This window comes from Pongo abelii, chromosome 9, assembly GCF_028885655.2.
Source record: "Pongo abelii isolate AG06213 chromosome 9, NHGRI_mPonAbe1-v2.0_pri, whole genome shotgun sequence".
Classification (NCBI taxonomy): domain Eukaryota; kingdom Metazoa; phylum Chordata; class Mammalia; order Primates; family Hominidae; genus Pongo; species Pongo abelii.
The window spans coordinates 33,435,526-33,453,760 of record NC_071994.2 but is presented as its reverse complement, the minus strand read 5'-3'; the positions used below and the strand labels follow the sequence as shown (position 1 = coordinate 33,453,760).

General features: G+C 42.7%; 1 protein-coding gene, 1 long non-coding RNA gene and 1 pseudogene across 8 annotated transcripts in view; 1 reads left to right on the top strand and 2 right to left on the bottom strand.

Moving 5' to 3' along the window:
* The window catches only part of FBXO3 (F-box protein 3), a 33,613-nt gene extending 32,750 nt beyond the window's left edge, over positions 1–863 (bottom strand). For 2 of the 6 annotated variants that reach the window (XM_009246481.4, XM_024254685.3), the window contains exon 1: positions 687–863. In XM_009246481.4, coding sequence (XP_009244756.1) covers positions 687–790 — 104 coding nt within the window. In that variant the 5' untranslated portion in view covers positions 791–863. 6 annotated transcript variants of the gene reach the window in all.
* Positions 864–902: 39 nt separating this feature from the next.
* LOC103891826 (uncharacterized) overlaps positions 903–18,235 on the top strand; it is a 34,782-nt gene continuing 17,449 nt past the window's right edge. For both annotated transcript variants that reach the window (XR_008511159.2, XR_008511160.1), the window contains exons 1-3: positions 903–1,044; positions 1,543–1,652; positions 2,477–2,628. This is a non-coding gene — a long non-coding RNA (uncharacterized LOC103891826). The remainder of the gene's footprint in view (positions 1,045–1,542; positions 1,653–2,476; positions 2,629–18,235) is intronic.
* On the bottom strand, positions 13,369–14,111 carry LOC100460181 (transcription factor Spi-C-like; annotated as a pseudogene).

The following is an 18,235-nucleotide window of genomic DNA, read 5'->3' as shown; positions in this document are numbered from 1 at the left end:
AGATGCTAGTAATGTGGGAAACCCAAGGTGTCCAGGAGAGAAGATAGTCACCGGTATGGCATCACCGGAAGTCAGTACCAAAACATAAAATCCAACATCGAACCGTAAGGAGCAATGCTGACAGCAAAACAATTCTCACGCATTGAAGTCCGAAAGTGAGCCCTGACAGCGATTCCAGCGCTGGGGAAGTAGCACCACGGGAGTAAGGGGTTGCCTATCTTCGCCTCTCGCTCGCCCCACCTGCCCACGCCGGCGCCAGACTCCGCAGGCCCCGGACCCAGCAGAGAAGAGCGCCTGGCCGGGACAGGGGCTTTTACACAGCAGCAGGGACTGACCCCGACCGGGAGGGCACCTGCGGGGCCAGCGGGGGTCCGCGGAGTGCGGCGGTGCGGCACGAGGGCCACTACCACCTTCTCTTGCAAGTGGGCCTCACTGAGGCCTGGGAGAGACAGATCTCGTCGCTTCTCAAACCTGGGCCCAGGACGGGAGGAAGACTCAGGGCGAGGCCCTTTCCACCCCCGTCTCGCCCCGGTCCCCGGTGGCTCCGCAGGATGAGGGCGGCCCTGGCGTCACCTTCTGGTGTCGCGGAAGCTCGGGTCCTGTCAGCGGCCCCGACCCCCTTTCCCCCTGCCTCACCGCCTCCTCTCCCCATGCCCCCACCCCTGCAATGCGTGTCGTCCCATTACTTGATTAGGTCCCGATAGTCCAAAAAGGATAAGATGAGGAGCAGGGGATCGGTGGGCAGCGACTCCAGGGTCAGCGGCGCCGTCTCGGTCTCCATGGCCGCCATCTTGCCTGGCCCGGTGCAGGTCTGGCCCCGCCCTGTCCCCGCCCCTTCCCCGCCCCCACCAGCGCCCGAACCGCCCCCAGCCGCTCTCCCAGGTTTGTTATGTAACCGCCGGGCCAGCCCCGCCCTCAGGGCGGGCTGAGGTGCGGCTCCCTGGAGACCCCGCCCGCGACCCGGGAGCCAGCGGCGCAGTGCGAGTTCAGCCCGCTTCCTTCGCGCTCCGCGTCAGATCTCTCCAGCTCTGTTCTCGCATCCCAGTTCGTAAACTTGCCCAGCCCGGGACCCTTTTGTTGCCAAATCTGCCTCGGTCTGCCCAACTCCTCCTGCAAAATTTTACACTCAGTATGCAGGAAGCCTCGCTCAAAATCTGACACTCCTCCACGCCCTTGGTCCCCAAATCCATTCCTTCTGTTTTCCAACCCAAGAACCCCTCGTTTTCGCCGCTCAGCCTTCCCCACCCCGCTTGTCCCCCGCACACAGCAGGGAGGCTCCGAGACTTGTCCACTCAGCAGGAGCAGAGCTGAGAATCAGCCAGGGACGCCAGCTGAAGGCCCTTCTCCCAAATTAAGAAAATAGTTGTTGAGGGCTTAACTTCACGCCCCTCCCCGCCTTCCTAAGTAAAATGTGTACAGGGAGTGAGTCTGAGTCTCAGCCGCTGTCCCTTAATTTGGTTATCATGGCTATTTTCAGCCTATTAGGGCAATGCAAAGGGTACAGTGTGGATTTTTATCAGCTTTAAAATTTATTTTGGCCAGGGTTTAGATCCCGCAGAGTTAAGTATCCCGCGTGTGAAGGGATGAACTGAGATTCCCAGAGGACATAACTGATGGAGGCACAAAGATGTCTGCTCTTCAGCTTTGCCAAGGTGATATTAAAAAGAGAGTGGGGGAAGTATAATGGTCCATACATTACTTGCCTGATTTCTTCTTTTCCATTGCTTTTCCAAAGGTAGTATGGTGTAAGGGGCTTTGGGGAATCCAGACAGACCTGGACTTCACACACCTGTCATTTACTTCACTACTAGTGAAATGCTGGCGTAATTACGCCTAAGTTCTCTGAGACTGTCCCTCATCTCTAAAACCACCCCTCCTCTGGTGAACTAAGGATGGCGATAACGCTTTATGTAAAGTGCCTGGCCAGATACTCAATAAATGTTAATTTTCCAAGCTTATGCATGCATCAGTCACTAAGTTCTCCAAACATTTCCATATCCTGGAAAAAGTTTCTCTCAATTATTTGGAAGAGTGGAAGTGATATGCCCCGCCCCAAAAAAATCCATTTCCTCCATTCTTCATACCATTAATGCCTTCTATTTATGGTTTTGCTTAATAATTATAACCCCTGCCACCCAGCCAACAAAACAGAACAACAGCAACAAAAAACTCTGCCTACATCTCTGTGCTTCCAAATTGTTTATGCATATGCTTAGAAGAACATTTATTGAATTGGATTTCAAATACTTGTTCTGTGTCTCTCTCGTCAAACTGTAAACTCTCAGTCTGACTCATCTTTCTAATTTCAGGGCTTAGCAAGGTATTCAACAACTAGAAAGTTTAAATTCAGGTTGAATGGATGAATGAAGACAGAATAATCATTTCTGTTTACAAGGGAACCATACCTTTTTACATAGGCAAATGCTTGTAAAGGTGTTTGATCCTGATTTATGTTTGTCTCCATTTTCTCCTTCAGATGGGCCACCTGTTTTAAATCCAGAAGCTGGTGGGAGTTTCAGGTACACTGCATTTGCTTCTGCTGTCCTATTGCACTTGGACTTGGTGCAGCTATGACCTAATGCAGAAGACAAAGTATGAAGCTACCAAACTGTCAGGGTCAGAACTAAGGTAAGGCAAGAAAGCTACTTGCTTGGGGCACAAATTTAAGAAGAGGTGCCAAAAAACTGAATAATCAAATAAATAACATTTTAATGCAATATTTTTAAAAATAAAAATTAATGCAAAAAAAATTCACAGTGAACAAAATACCAAACTCTTAAACAAAAACAAGATCCCACAGTGCCATGTAAGCCATGTCAGAGCCTGATGCAAAAAGAAAAAACAATGCGCACCGCTAAATACATGCTTTTTATGGTTTTGTTTGTTTGTTTTTTGAAACAGGGTTTCTCTGCTGTTGCCCAGGCTGGAGTGCAGTGACATGCTTTCGGCTCACTACAACTTCTGTCTCCTGGGCTCAAGCGAATTTCCTACCTCAGCCTCCTGAGTAGCCGAGACTACAGCTACACCACAACACCCAGCTAATTTTTGTATTTTTAGTAGAGACAGGGTTTCACCATGTTGGTCAGGCTGGTCTTGAACTCCTGACCTCAAGTGACCTACCTGCCTCAACCTCTCAAAGTGCTGGGATTACAGGCGGGAGCCGCTGCATCTGGCCAGGTGGAAGCCTTGCTTCTCCCATGTGGCTGGGCTTACAGCTTCTGCCATGAGCCCTCAGCCCCTCTTTTCCAGGCTGCTAAGCCCTGCCACTTCCTACCTTGCAAAGTGCCATCAGGTTGCCATCCCCTGCTGCACTAGCCCAGGCCCCTCTGGAGAGGTGGCTTTGGCTCAGGCTCCACTTTTCTCCCCAGCATGGTATGAGGCATGTGGTAGAGGCTGGGGGAGCAATGCAGGTAGGCAGGACCCGGGAGAGCACTTTCCTGGGCCGGGGCTTCCTTTTGCCCTTCCCCCACCCCCTGCCACCCTGCCCCCAATACTGGCTGGAAAATGGGTAGGTAGAAAGAGAGAGTCCAGAATTTGGCTATTCACATCCCCAGGGCTAAGCTTGGGTGGAAGAAACAGTCCCTCCAAGTTTGCTCATCGTTTTGGAAGCTGGTTTCTAAAGAGTTTCACTAAAATAGTATTTGCTTATCATTTTAATTTCTATGGTAGATCAGAAAGCAGAAGGTTCTAAGGCCAGGCGTGGTAGCTCACGCCTGTAATCCCAACACCTTGGGAGGCCAAGGTAGGCAGATTGCTTGAGTCCAGGAGTTCCAGACCACGCTGGAGAGACCCTGTCTCTACAAAAAAAAAAAAAAAAAAAAAAAGCCAGGCATGGTGGTACATGCCTGTAGTCCCAGCTACTCAGGAGGCTGAGGTGGGAGGATAGCTTGAGCCTAGGAGGTCGAGGCTGCAGTGAACTGTGATTGTGCCACTGAACTCCAGCCTGGGCGACATAATGAGACCCTGTCTCTAAATAAATAAATAAATGTTTTTTAAAAAGAAATCAGAAGGTTCTAACAGAAGGGTTCAGATGTAGAATTTTTTTTTTTTAAATGTTTCTCCTTTTCTCAGGAGTAGAGAGGGACAATGCTTGAGAAATACACAGTCTTACGTGTTTCCTTTAGAACCCCAGTGGCATCTTATTTATGATGAGTAGCTCCTAGCAACAACACCCTACCTCTTGGTAATCACATCGTAGTTTCATCGGCTTTGAGGTTCCCACTGGCTGTTTAGGTAAATCCTTCAGACATTAATTCCTATCAAGTACAAGCATCCGGGCTCAGGACTGTGAGAGATCAAGCTGAACACAGTGCCATACCTGCCCTTCAGAAAGTGACAGACACTCCCTAACGGTTTGGTTGGGGAGAGGCAAATTCAAATGGCCCTGGAGACTCATTTTCTCACCTGTTTTCGTGGTTTAGCAACTCGCTGCCTCAGCAGATCTGAGTTAGCTTGGAGGCAGAACAGGATGCTCTAAAAGTTCCTACTAAATGGCAGCCTAGAGGTACCCCGAATCCCAGGCTTCCACCTCAGCATTTGTAAAACAGAGTTTAAGATCCTTCTGTATTGAACTCTGCAAGATGAACCCAGCCTAGGCACATCTCTCAGCGGGACAGGGAAGCTGGGGGCTGGGATGGATGGTAGTATGGGAAGAGGGGGTTGCTTACATGCTCCTCCTTCTCTGCTTGTATCCCCTTCCCCCACCCAACTTGTATTTATACCACATGGCATTGGTAGTGTGTGTCTGGCCCCTGAAAGGCAGTCGCACGCATGAAGGTTAAACTCCACTTTGCCTCGGTGCTAAGTGCTTTTGGAACTGCCCTTGTCCAACTTGGCCTTCCCAGGGCCAAAAGCATTCTCTCCTAGGGGGCCCTGTCACCCAAGCCCCAGTGTCAGCAATCCTGGTTGTGCTGAGGCAGCCCTTGCATTTGGGAACCCAGAAGATAAAAGGGTGGGAGGATCATGGTGGCACTGCTGGGCACTAATTCCCCCAAACAAGTGTGACACCCAAAGAAAAATCCTGGGCCTCAAGACTGCCAGTGATTGGTAAAAAAGAGACCCGCCCCTGTGGAGCCCAGGAATATTCAGGAGAATTACGCTTTATGGCTGAAAACAGGGAGAAGGATAAAATTGCAGGGATGAGTGGAGATTAGGGACTGCCACTGCTACTCACTCAGAAAAGCAGCCAGGCTGATGGGGTGACACAAAAATCTGGAATGGATTTAGCTGCTCTTGTGCAGCAAAACCACAGACAAACTCATGGCTAACGGGAAGCCTGGACCAGATATAAGAGATTTATAGGCACAGTTCCAGCAGCTATACACACTAAGTTCTAGGACTTGGTTCCCTGCTCCTTCCTTAAGGGATACTTTAAATATTTCTGAATTTGCCAAACCAATGTCTGGTTTTTTTGTTTTTGTCTGTGACATGTCTCTTGCTTTTTTACAGCCTGTATAATTGATAGGAACCTTCTGGGTGCATGGTGAGTGGCTCTTCTGATAAGATACATTTGAAATGTCCCCTGTTGGTGGCTTCTAATATGGGGGCTAAGGATGTGACCAAGAATGGCCTGTAATCCCGAAGCCTGCCAAGATTGCATCATTGAAACAATGCTTCCTACCAGGTGGAGAGAAAATGCAGTATTCTTACCAGAGACGTAATAGAGGCCAGAGTGCTGAACAACACTGTCCACCAGTTCGATAGCCCCATAGGGCTGGGGAAGCCACTAGTATATGGAACCTTACTGTACCCTGTTGAGGCTTAAACATGTAAGTGGCCACTATTCTTGTAGTGTCTGATATCATGAGTGGCTGAACTAGAATTGTGCCATTAGCGATACTTGGCATGCAGGCTTGGATAGATTAATGCTGGGGTTTGTTTTTTGTTTTGTTTTGTTTTATTTTTGTTTTTTTTTAAAGACAAGGTCTGGCTCAGTTGTCTAGGCTGGTCTCCATCTGCTGGACTCAAGCCATCCTCGCACCCCAGCCTCCTGAGTAGCTAGAACTACAGGCTTGTGCCACCACATCCAGCTAATGCTTAAAAAAAAAAAAAGAAAAAATACTCTTTATACCTTTTCTACCCTTCTCCATGCCCTAGGAGGCTGATCTTTAGGTACTCCTTCACCTGGGCTTCTTTGTTATCTGGAAGAGAAAGCCAGATAACAAAGAGAGAACAATGGGAGAGAAAAGTGACATTCAGGTATTTATACATCTCCACCTCCTGGGATTTTGGTGGGGCTGTGTTCCTCAGTGGAGACAGCTCCTGTCAGCGCCCTCTTTCCTACCTCCAGCTCACTCAGCTCTGATGATACTGTTCCCTCCCTCCAGCTGCTAGAACTGTGCCTCTTGCTTTTTCAGGGTTGGTAACGGCTTCCCTCCCCCACCCCGTTACTAATCCCTGGGCACCTCACTGTCCCGCATTGGTTCCCTTATCCAGTTCATAACTCTGTTAGTATTGTCCCCACTGAATTCTGTTTAGTTATGTTCCTTTGCATGTTTTGTCTGTTTCTTGAGAGGACTCTGACTGATATCACTTGCCCTTATCCACCAAGGCAAGCAGTACTGTAACAAACTCCCCAGGAGTACATTGTACATTGTCAGAGAGCTGAACAAATGCTGACAAAATGAGAACTGCTGGTTGGGGCCAAACATTCCACTCTCTCGATGACCTCACCACCGAATGTACTGGATGAACTCCACTGCATTCCAGCTTAGAAAAGCTGACCAAAGATGAATGGGCTTCCAAGGAAGAAGAAACAATTCGGCCACCCATCTTTTTTGGGGGCTTCTTGTGCGACAGCCCAAAAAGACATTCTATCATCTATTAAAGTCAAAGTTCTAATCTTGTGGCCACTAGCTGCTGTAGGGATGAATGCCTAACCTCTGGCCTGTTTTGGAAACAACACCCTTTATACCTGGAAATTCCACAACAGGCTTTATATACCCAATAATTAACTATATTTGAGAAGGGGACACCTATGGCAAGAAGACTTGAAAGTGATCCAGGCATCAGTAAAGCAAACCTTGTCCTGGAGCCTTCTATCTTATTCAGATGGAATTACAGATATCAGTGATCAATCACACAGTGATTGCAGGCTTTGGAAATGAGACCCCACCTTCTTACCAAGGACAAGCCTGCAAGGACTTTCTTCTGCTGCTGTGCCTGAAACTAGCCCCTTCTGGAAAAAGAGAATGTCACTGAAAGGAAAAATGATGACTTTGCCACCTGACATTGTCACTTTGCATTGGGTCCTGTCTGAACTGAGATACCCAGAAAGTTCTGTAGCAATATGGAAATAGCATCTACAACCAATGGCACCTATAATTTGAACGTACAAGGTTCAAATCTGGTCCCCAATACCTTAGCCAACTTCAGGAACAACAGGTGGCTGCCTACCCATTAGACATGGAGAGACCCACCTACTGTTAAACCTAAGCTGTTGGCCTACTGGGGCCTCTTTGAGAAGACTTGCATCTGACAAGAAGCACGGTTCACTGGTGAAATAGCTTGCCTCCGAGGTGGGCAAATTCCGTGGAATACCAATGCCATAAATTGCTGAGGCTCACAACGCTTGCATGCTGAATAATTGGCCAAACTTCAGGTGCTATTCTTGGCTGTAGAGCATACTGCTCCCAGATTGATGGAAATGAACCTTTACACAATATGTGAACTAGGATTCTCCAAAAAACAAATATGAAGATAGGATTAGATTCATGAGAGATATATTCGGGGGCTGGGCAGAGGGCAGGAAAGTCTTATGAAGGATAAAAGAGAGGAAGCAGGAGTAGTCAAGGAGTGCCTTCAGACCATGATGCAGGTCTGACACTTGTGAAAAGAGAAGATGAAAGAAGGAGGATTTGGCAGGGAGAGTCTCGGGTTGGACTGCAGCTCTGAGAATGTCTCAGGCAGGCCAATGGAGAGTCCTCGAGCCAAAGCTGCCCAATAGAAAGTCCAGAGACACACAGAATTGGCCTGCACTAATCCCCTGCCATGCTCAGCCATTGGCTAGGAGCAGCCCAGGGGAAGTATGGTTTTGATGCAAAAGCATGGTGAGCCGCAGACTGGCATTGTCTGTCAACTCTGCTACCTGCAGCAGGAGATCTGAGTGGCATATTCCCATGGCCATCACACACAGAAACATCAGTAATAGCCTAGCTATTTAGTCAGGCATGGGCCACCTAAAGACTGAATTAATAAAGGCACATATTAATTATGTGCCTTTGGGACATAATTATGGGATCTCCCCATTGAAAAGATTATAAGTAACAAAATCTAGAGGAAAACAGCTGCCTGAAAAGACTGATCAAGCATATATGAGCATCATGTCTACCTACCACAGCCCATTGAATCTATGCTCTAACTCACCACAGTAATGGAACCACCCAAAAGACCAGGGATACCCAACCAGGAATTCTTTCATCAACACACACAGTAGCCATTGTTACTGAAAAAGCTCATACTCTTGGCCAACTGTGCCAGTCTGTCCATCGGTGACCTGATGATGTCTACAAGCCTAGTAGGTTTAGCTGTTTTGGGCTACAAGTTACACAGCACCATACTACCTTCTGCCTTGGCCAAACTAGGCACCCAGGACTTGAGGAACAGGCAGAGGAGAGTATAATCAGAAAGAGAACACTCTCTCCTCATACTCTTTTTTTGGAATAGCACACAGTTTAGAGTATCCAAGTACTTTAGGGGAACAGAAACCATGCTAGGTATTTCAAAAGAGATTTAATACAAGGAATTGTTACACATATATGGGAAGGTTGAAAGAGCAAAGGATGAATGCTGAGCTAATCCAGAAATCAAGACAGTGCTATGGTCTGACTGTTTGTGTCCTTCCAAACTGCATATGTTGAAATCCTAACCCCCAAAGTGATGGTTTTGGGAGATGGGGCCTTGGACAGGTGATTAGGTCATTAACAGGATTAGTGCCCTTATAAAAGGAACTCCAGAAAGCTGCCTTGCCTCTTCTACTATGTGAGGGCACAGTTAGAAGGCACTATCTATGAACCAGGAAGTGGGCCCTCAGCAGACACTGAATCTGCTTGGCACCTTGATCTTGGACTTCCCAGCCTCCAGAATTGTGAGGAACAAACTTCTGTTGTTTATAAGCTATCCAGTCTACAGTATTTTGTTACAGCATCCTGAACAAAGACAGACTGCCAGAAATAGTTATCACCATAGGGCTGTGGAAGCAAAGGGGAAAAGATCTTTGGTTATAGAACCTCAGGGCTAAAAAGAGGAGCCACCACTGGCTGGTGCTCCATGGGCTCCCTGAGGGCCTAATGCTCTGATCTCTCAAGAGAGGTCCCACGAAGTTGGCGTTGAGATCTCTGAAAGAGGACACCTCACAGCTGGTGCTTGTATCTCATGGCAGGTAACACACAGCACATGCTCAAAACCTTGAAGGTAGGGTTGCCGGATTTAGCGCACACACACACACACACACACACATGCGCGCGCGCGCGCACACACAGGCTCACACACCACCACTGCCATCAGCATTACCACCACCAACAAAAAACAAGGGAAATAACTGAACTAAAATGGGAAAAAAAAAACCCAAAAAAGTTAAATTTGAATTATTTGTAATTGCCTATGCATATATACATTTAAATAAAATAAGAATACCACATAAAACATGATAAAAATCATTCTTTATCTGAAATAGCTGAAATAAGAAGCACATAAATTACCTACCTCTTTATTTAATTATACTTCCCTGATGATTTGGCTCTCCTTAAGTTTTCTTAGTTTTGCAGAATTTGTTTATAAAATTCCTTGCATTTACTGTCTATATTTCATTTACATTGTAACAGTTTATACAGTGTTCACAGCCAACTTATTCTTTTGCCCACTGAACATTCATTATTGAGAAAACATGCTCAACATAGCATTATGAGCTGGTATACTGAATATCTTCTGGCTGTCACTGACTGGCTGAATTTCACAAGCTTGGGGCTATGAGTGATTTACTGACTTTTAGATGTGTGGTTATTAGAGTGAGTCTGTCACTGGTTGATTTTTCAGACCATAAGTGATCTCTAATTAATGGTGGTTACTTGTTCATGACTTGGGACTTGGACCAAATAATCATCTTTTCCTTTCTTTCCTTTTTTTTTTTTTTGAGACAAAGTCTTTCTCTGTTGCGTACACTGGAGTGCAGTCGTTTAATCTCTGGGCTCACTGCAAACTCCGCCTCCCGAGTTCAAGCGATTCTCCTGCTTCAGCCTCCTGAGTAGCCAAGATTACAGGCACTCACCATGATGCCTGGCTAATTTTTGTATTTTTAGTAGAAACGGGGTTTCGCCATGCTGGCCAGGCTGGTCTCAAACTCCTGGCCTCAGGTGATCCACCTGCCTCGGCCTCCCAAAGTGCTGGGATTACAGACATGAGCCGCTGCACCCTGCCTCATCTTTTCCTTTCTTGAATATGAAAAATCAGTACTTTTTCCTCTGAATCCCCACTTTTGGTCTACTCTCAGCCAAATCTGCAGTAGAGACCATATGGACTTTATTTGCGGATGTATGGGTTTTAGTTATGTTGCGTTTAGGTTACTTAAGATTTAATTACTATGGCAGAAAAGTAGCTCTAACTGGCAATATTTTGTTGTTTACTGAAAGATATGAATAGAGGGCATTTAGGGCATCCTGACAAAGTCAACACAGGATACAGGACACAATCAGTAAATACAGGACATGTCCTATGAAGAGAGGACCTACTTGAAGAGGGTGCCTCTTGTTTGGTACTTGGACCTTTGATATGGGACAACCTCATACCTAATGCTTTGGATACTGAAAGGGGACTCTGGGGCTGGGGTTCAGAATGCCTGAAGACCTTCAGAGGAAGGCCTGCAGAAGCTGAAAAATAGCAAGAGAATCCTCCTCGCTCCCTGCTTTCCATTCTCCTATGAGTACCTCCCAGTATCTAAAAGAAACTCAGCTTGTTAAAGCATCAGGGAAATGTAGTTTTCAGCTTTCCATGCCCCACATCACTGAGATTATACAAGGGTAGGCCCAAGCTAAGACACAAGAAATAACTAATTAACACAAGCAACAATACCCTCCTCCCATTTAGACTTCAGGGAATGGATGGAGAGTTCTCATAACTCAGATCGAGGACACCTTGATGAACGTGGACACTGACTTTGCTTTGGATAGCTCCCATGGTGCCTTATTCCTTGTATCCCTCAGTTTTTTGGTTTTTTTTTTTTTTTTTGGCCAAAAAGAAAAAGACAGCTTTATTCAATAAGTGGTGTATGGAAAACTGAATTTTGGCAAACAGAAAAATAAAATCGGACCGTTATTTCAACACTATATACCAAAGTCAATTCAAAATGGATTAAAAACATAAAGATTCTTGTATTAGTTTGCTCAGGAAAATTGTCAACAAGGAAAAGAAAGAGAGAGAAAGAAGAGAAGAAAAGAAAAGAAAGACTTAAACATAAGACCAAGAACCCTAAAACTACTTGAAGAAAACATAGGGGGGTCAGATGACAGCTGAAAGAAGGAAGGAAAGAAAGAGGAAGAAAAGAAAGAAAACGTAAGGGAAACATACAAGACATTGGTGTGGGTAATGATATTTTGGATTTGATCCCAAAAGCACGGACAACAAAATTAAATATAGACAAATGGTATTACATCAAACTAAAAAGCTTCTTAGTTCATGATGTGTAGCTAAAACAAACTAAAAAACTTCTGCACAGCAAAGGAAACAATCACCAGAGTAAAGAGACAACCTATGGAATGGGAGAAAATATTTGCAAGCCAGACATCTGACAAGGGGTTGATATCCAATACATATAAGGAACTCAAACAACTCAATAGCAATGAAACAAACAAACAAAAAAGCAATTAAGGCCTGCTTTCTGCTGACCAAGTCTTCTTCCTTACCCCTCCCTAATAAGAAGGAAGAAAAAAAAAAGGCAATTAAAAAAATGGGTAACTCCTCCTTAGTATAGTGGTAAAATTTAAACATTAAAAAAGTTTTGGGGCCAGCTCAGTGGCTCACATCTGTAATCCCAGCACTTTTGAAGGCCAAGGTGGGCAGATCGCCTGAGCCCAGGAGTTAGAGACCAGCCTGGGCAACATGGCAAAACAATCTCTACAAAAAAAAAAAAAAAAAAAAAATTAGCTGGGCTTCAGCCATGTTTGTGTCACTGCACTTGAGCATGGGTGACAGAGTGAGACCTTGTCTCAAAAAAAAAAAAAAAAAAAGCTTTAAGTTGTAAAAATGGGTAAGATAAAAGAGAAGGAAAGAAAAAAATGTGTAAGGAACCTGAATAGACATTTCTAGTGATGTTTTTAAAGCCATGAACCCATTTTGGCACAAAGGCTTTATCATATGCAGTCATTGACAAAATTTTTTTGTAAAGCCATCAGATATAAAAGTGTGAATTTTCTCACCTGAGTACATGACAAGAAAATGCTGAAATCAATATATAAATCAAATCATCTGTACTGGCACTGTTAATCTAGAAGAAGGTGGTTGCATAGAGAATAACAAGAATTTAGATCAGCTTATTGAAGTGGGAAAAGAAAAAAAAAAGAGCTTCAGAGGAAGGCTTTGCCTCTTAAAAAAATTAAAAATATAAGTCACTGTCAGTGTTGTGTTTGGGAGTTAGCAGCCAAAAACAAACAAACAAACAAACAAAAAGAAGTCATTGTCTGTGAAAAGAAAAGAAAAAAAGAAAAAAGAAAAAGACTTTGTATCCATTGAAGTATGCAGAAAAGGAAAACAATTTTTAAAATAAAATAAAGTGGGTATAGTTGGGAGCTTAGCAATGGACATACAGAATGGAGTAATAGACACTGGAGGCTCCAAAAGGTGGGAGGATGGCAGAGGGATGAGGGATGAAATCCTACCTATTGGGTACAATGTTCACTATTCTGGTGATGAGGATGCTATGCAATATACTTCACCACTATGCAATATATCAAAGCAACAAAACTGCACTTGTACTCCTAAATCCATAAAAATAAAAGATTATCTTGGCTGACACCTCTTTAAAAAATAATAAAATAAAAAAATAAAAATTTTAAAAGAGAGAATAGTGAGAGCAGAGCAAGGACATTTAGTCTATACTTTCAAATGGGCTTGATCATTTGAAACAATAAAGTTGTTCATTGAATCTTCACAAAGTATTATAAAAAAGTTGTTCATTGGCAGAATTTCCCAACAAGTTAGTATAGATTACATGCTCTTTGATAAAAGCAACAATATGGTTAATTTTTTTCCTCTTTCGTATTTGCTTTAAGAGAAAAATCCTAAATTTCTTCAGAGGAGGGAAAAAAGAGAGAGAGGGAGAAATCCTTAAGACTTGTAGGGATTTTTGATTTCAGTAAACCATGAAATATGAGAGTATATTTAGCAATCACGGTGATTTAGCTCATGGTAATTGGCATATGTATAATTATAATTTGCATTACAGTTATTTAAACTGAGATATTCTTGATCAGGTTGAACACATTGTGAGGAGAAGATCTCTTTCCCCAGGAAATAGGATGGAGAGAGTCTTTGGAGAATGGCCTCACTGAAATGGTAAGTCAGCTTCCTCCAGATTTTGGTAATTTCCCTACTTCTGTAATTTCTCAGTGCCCTGGCCATTTTCTGGTAAGTCATGGTCTTCCTATTGCCTTTTGTTTTCCCCCAGAGCTCGGCAAGTTTTTCTTTGTTTTTTGATACAAACTGAAAGATGCCTTTGGTTATATCTACCCACTGAAAACAAGATGCCATCTCTGGATTACACAGGGATTCGTGAAGGTATTCAAACAGTCGGAGCTTCTTCCTGCCTTTTCCCCTCTTTTGCTGGAGAACAGTGGGTTGTACCAGCTGGTTTTCAGTTATGTTCCGCAGAGATTGATGAATATTTCCTTCAAAATAGAAGTCCGCAGCACTGTGAATTACCATTCTCCAATTATAGACATGCTCCTCTGTAGGCAACACTCCATAGCAGCTGGAATTTCCTTTGACATGAGGATGATGGTTGATTAAAGCCAGGTAATTTTTGTAATCTGGCGAGTACTGAAGATCTCCAGTTGAATGTTGCCTCAGAACCTCAAAGCATCCTCAAATGCTTGACCCAGCTTCTCTTGTTCAACACATGTCATATTTCATTAATAAAATGACAATTCTGTTCCTTAGCAATTGTTGCAGGAAGACACTTCAACCCTTTATAGAGATGTTTCATTAATATCAGAATGGTAAATTCAATGGTAGGCTATCATGAAAATAAAAAATTATTTTCCAGTGCAATGGCTCTGTCCATCAGTGGCCAAAGCAGCATCCACTTGTACACAGTGGAAATAACCCTCCCGTCCCCTGAAACACATGTCTGCCTCTCCTATATCACTCAGTTTTTGAAGTGGGCTTTGTGAAACAGTGGAAGTTATCAGTGGTTAACCCACAGTTTGTATGTGGGTTAACCTTGTAATCAAGGCTTTCTTTATAATAAATGTACCTTGAATCTTTCCGTTACCACCCCCCCCTTCATCTTCTTTCCTTTTATTCAAGCTATCAGAATAGCTTCCTGATTACTCTCTTTCAATTACAGGCTGACATTTGTCTATTTGTTAAAAAATGTACATGTCATATACACCATGGAATACTATGCACCCATAAAAAGGAATGAGATCATGTCCTTTGCAGGGACATGGATGAAGCTGGAAACCATCATCCTCAGGAAACACAGGAACAGAAAACCGAAAACTGCATGTTCTCACTTATAGGTGGGAGTTGAATGATGAGAATACATGGACACAGGGAGGGGAACATCACACACCAGGGCCTGTTGCGGGGTGGGGGCGAGGGAAGGGAGAGCATTAGGACAAATAGCTAATGTATGCATGGCTTAAAACCTAGATGATGGGTTGATAGGTGTGGCAAACCCGCCATGGCACACGTATATGTATGTAACAAACCTGCATGTTTTGCACTTTTATCCTAGAACTGAAAGTAAAATAAAAAGAAAAAAATACATGTCTATAATATTAATCTTCCTAAAGCAATGCTTTCACATGTCAGTCCCTTGCTTTCAAAAAAATCTGTTATAGCATTTTGTTGATCACAGAGTATTACCAAACCTCCTTACTTGGCAGTTTAAGCCTTCTGGAAACTTCTATTTCTTCAACAAACACTTCTTTTTATTACACAAATAATTCATAGTAATATATAAAGAAAAAATACTGTGCCTTCCCCAAGTCCCATGAAATCTTAGTTGTGTGTTTTCCTCATGTAAACATAGACATATAAGAAATGTACAATGTGGCTGGGCGTGGCGGCTCACACCTGTAATCCCAGCACTTTGGGATGCCAAAGTGGGTGGATCACCTGAGGTCAGGAGTTCAAGACCAGCCTAGTCAATATGGCGAAACCTCATCTCTACTAAAAATACAAAAATTAGCTGGGCGTGGTGGCAGGCGCCTGTAATCCCAACTACTCAGGAGGCTGAGGTGGGAGAATTCCTTGAACCCAGGAGGCCAAAGTTGCAGAGAACCGAGATGGCACCACTGCACTCCAGCCTGGGTGACAGAATCAGAATCTGTCTAAAAAAAAAAAAAAAAAAAAGAAAAAAAAAAGAAATGTACAAATGTTTTTTAAAATGGTTATTCTTTTATTATTCTACAGCTTCTATTTTTAACAAATTGTGAAGTATTTTCCTTCTTAGGAAATACTCACTTACATTATCATTATTAATGACTATAAGAGTGTTCCTTAATATGAATGCATCATATTTTATTTAATCAGTCTCTTATTGTGAGAAATTTAGAAATTTTTATAATAAACAATGCAGTAATAAATATCTTTAAACATTCATTTTTTGTGATTTGTTTTAATGAGTTATGCTCACTGCATACATTTTAGGTGTGGCATTGCTGGGTCAAAAGTTGCAGAATTTTTTAGTTTGTCATATATTTCTAATTGGCTCCCCAAAATAGCCTCAGACAAAATATTGAGTTTCAGATGTAGAAGTAGTATAGACCACATTCTCTGACCCAAATATAGTAAAACCAGAAATGAATAATAAATATGTAATCCCCAAAGCCCAACCATTTGACCTTGAAAAACAAACAAGTAAAGGCATCCTCTTAAAAACTCTTTGGTCAAAGAAGAAATTAAAACTGACATTACAAAATTATTTGACAGGGATGACAACCAGAATGGCATATAATAATTTTTAAAAATTTTTCTGCCAAAACTGCACCTACAAGCAAATTTAAAGCTTGAATATTTTCTGTATTAAAAAAAAAGAAAAGTAAATATACAAAGCATCCCACTCAACTTAGCAAAGAACAAATATACTCGGGGGAAGCAATAGATAGATAAATTAAGGTAAAGGCAGTATGGAAGGAATTGGGGGTAGGAAATAGTGGAATTGATGGATAAGTTCAATATCTTGCTCCGTGTGTGTATGTGTGTGTGTGCACGTGTGCGTGCTCAAAGGAAGAGGGACCACATGGAACACTCTCATGTTTTGCTGACAGTTCAGCAGGCAAGAAAAACTTGACATTCACAGTGGGATTACCCAGGATAAAATCAGTCTCAGCAGAGTGTCATGAAAGTACAAAGGTGGAAGTGATTAATTTAGTGGAGGGCGGGCCAGTGAGGGAAAGCTTCACAGAGAATGTGACAGCTGAGTCGAGCATTATGGAATGGTAAGATTTTGCCAAGCAAAATGCTTGTAGAGAAGGAGTGAAGTCTAGGTGTGGTGGTAACAGTGGGGGATTGTTTTTAAAGCGCTGGAATTATTTTTCATGCCTAATCAGTTCTAGACATCTATGGGACTGTTAACTATACAGCCTTATCGTTTTAAATAATGTGCTTTCTTTTAGAGGTAGAATTCTTCTGATTCAGGCAATCTATTTTTAGAGCCTGCTTTATATTTGTAGCAATTATGATGGAAAATGAACTTCCTAGAAATTAAATGTGTCATTTTATATCTTATCTGTAATGAGCTGATGATGTTAGCATGCAAAGATATATTTAGTACCTACTTTATCTGATGAAAAGAATATATTGCGTGGATCCAAGTGTGGTCAAATAATGGAAAGTCTGTTAAAGCCATATGGAAATCTTTTCATTAATTTTAAATATTTAGGAATTTATCTGTTGACTATCCCATGACTAAGTTACAGTATTTTATATAATAAATATAGAATAAGAAAAATAAGGTCTGTATCACTTCTCTTTCTAAAAAGGTATTTTAAGTTATCTTTGTTGTTATGAGTGTTTTCAAAATGCAAACTTCTAAATTTAGTATGATTCTATCTTGAGGGAGAAGAAACAATAATATCCTCTCACTATGTGTATATGTATGTGTGAGATGTATGTTTGTAAAAGCATAGAAGATAGAAAAAGGTAGCTGTTAAAACTAGTGCCCTGGGGATGGAGAGGGGGAGATTCTAGAAAAGGTGAGTGAGAAAAATAAAAGGGAATGAAGAAAGACGGTTAGTTCTTTTTATACATTTGTGTTGTTTTGTTGTGGTGGTAACTGGTCATTTTATAATTTTGGAAGAAGAGGTATTAAAGCTTTTGGAAATACAAGACAATTACGGTTCAGGGGGGCAGCTCTTTACTAATGCTGGGTTGGTTAAGGTATTTGAGGCCAGCATCTATCATTTCTTGGCTACTATAGAGTGCACTGGCTACATTGAGACTTCATGGTCCCAAGCTTGCTGAAAAGGATGAACTTCAACCCTAGGCTGGCCTTTTTTTTTTTTTTTTTTTTTTGAGTAGGACAAGAAGGGGATTCTGACTGCTAGAAAGTTGGAAGAGCTAGAATCTAGTCCTCCCTGGGCATTTGATGACCCATGACCTTGGGAAAGTCACACCTCTCTGGGCTTCAGTATCCTCCCACATGAGGGAGAAGAAAGAGATAATCATGACAATTCCCTCCAGTTCTAAAACACTGTGATTCCAACCTGCAGTCTATTTTAGCAGGTCTTATTATTTCCCCTTGAAATAAACCCCTGAAATAGTTTCTGAATAATACTCAGTACCTCACCATCACAGCTATTGTTGATTCATTTTTTATGACTCCCATGATCCTAACTAAATGTCATTCACATAACAAGTATTTAAAAACATAAATGTTATGAGGGAAACAAAAAAAGTAGAGAAGAAGACCTTTCTCATGCTTCTAGTGAAGTTCTGCAGAAAATACGTGTATTCTATCAAGCTGAGAGAAGCCATTCTATGAAATAAACATGAAATTACAAAATAGAATAATAAAGTC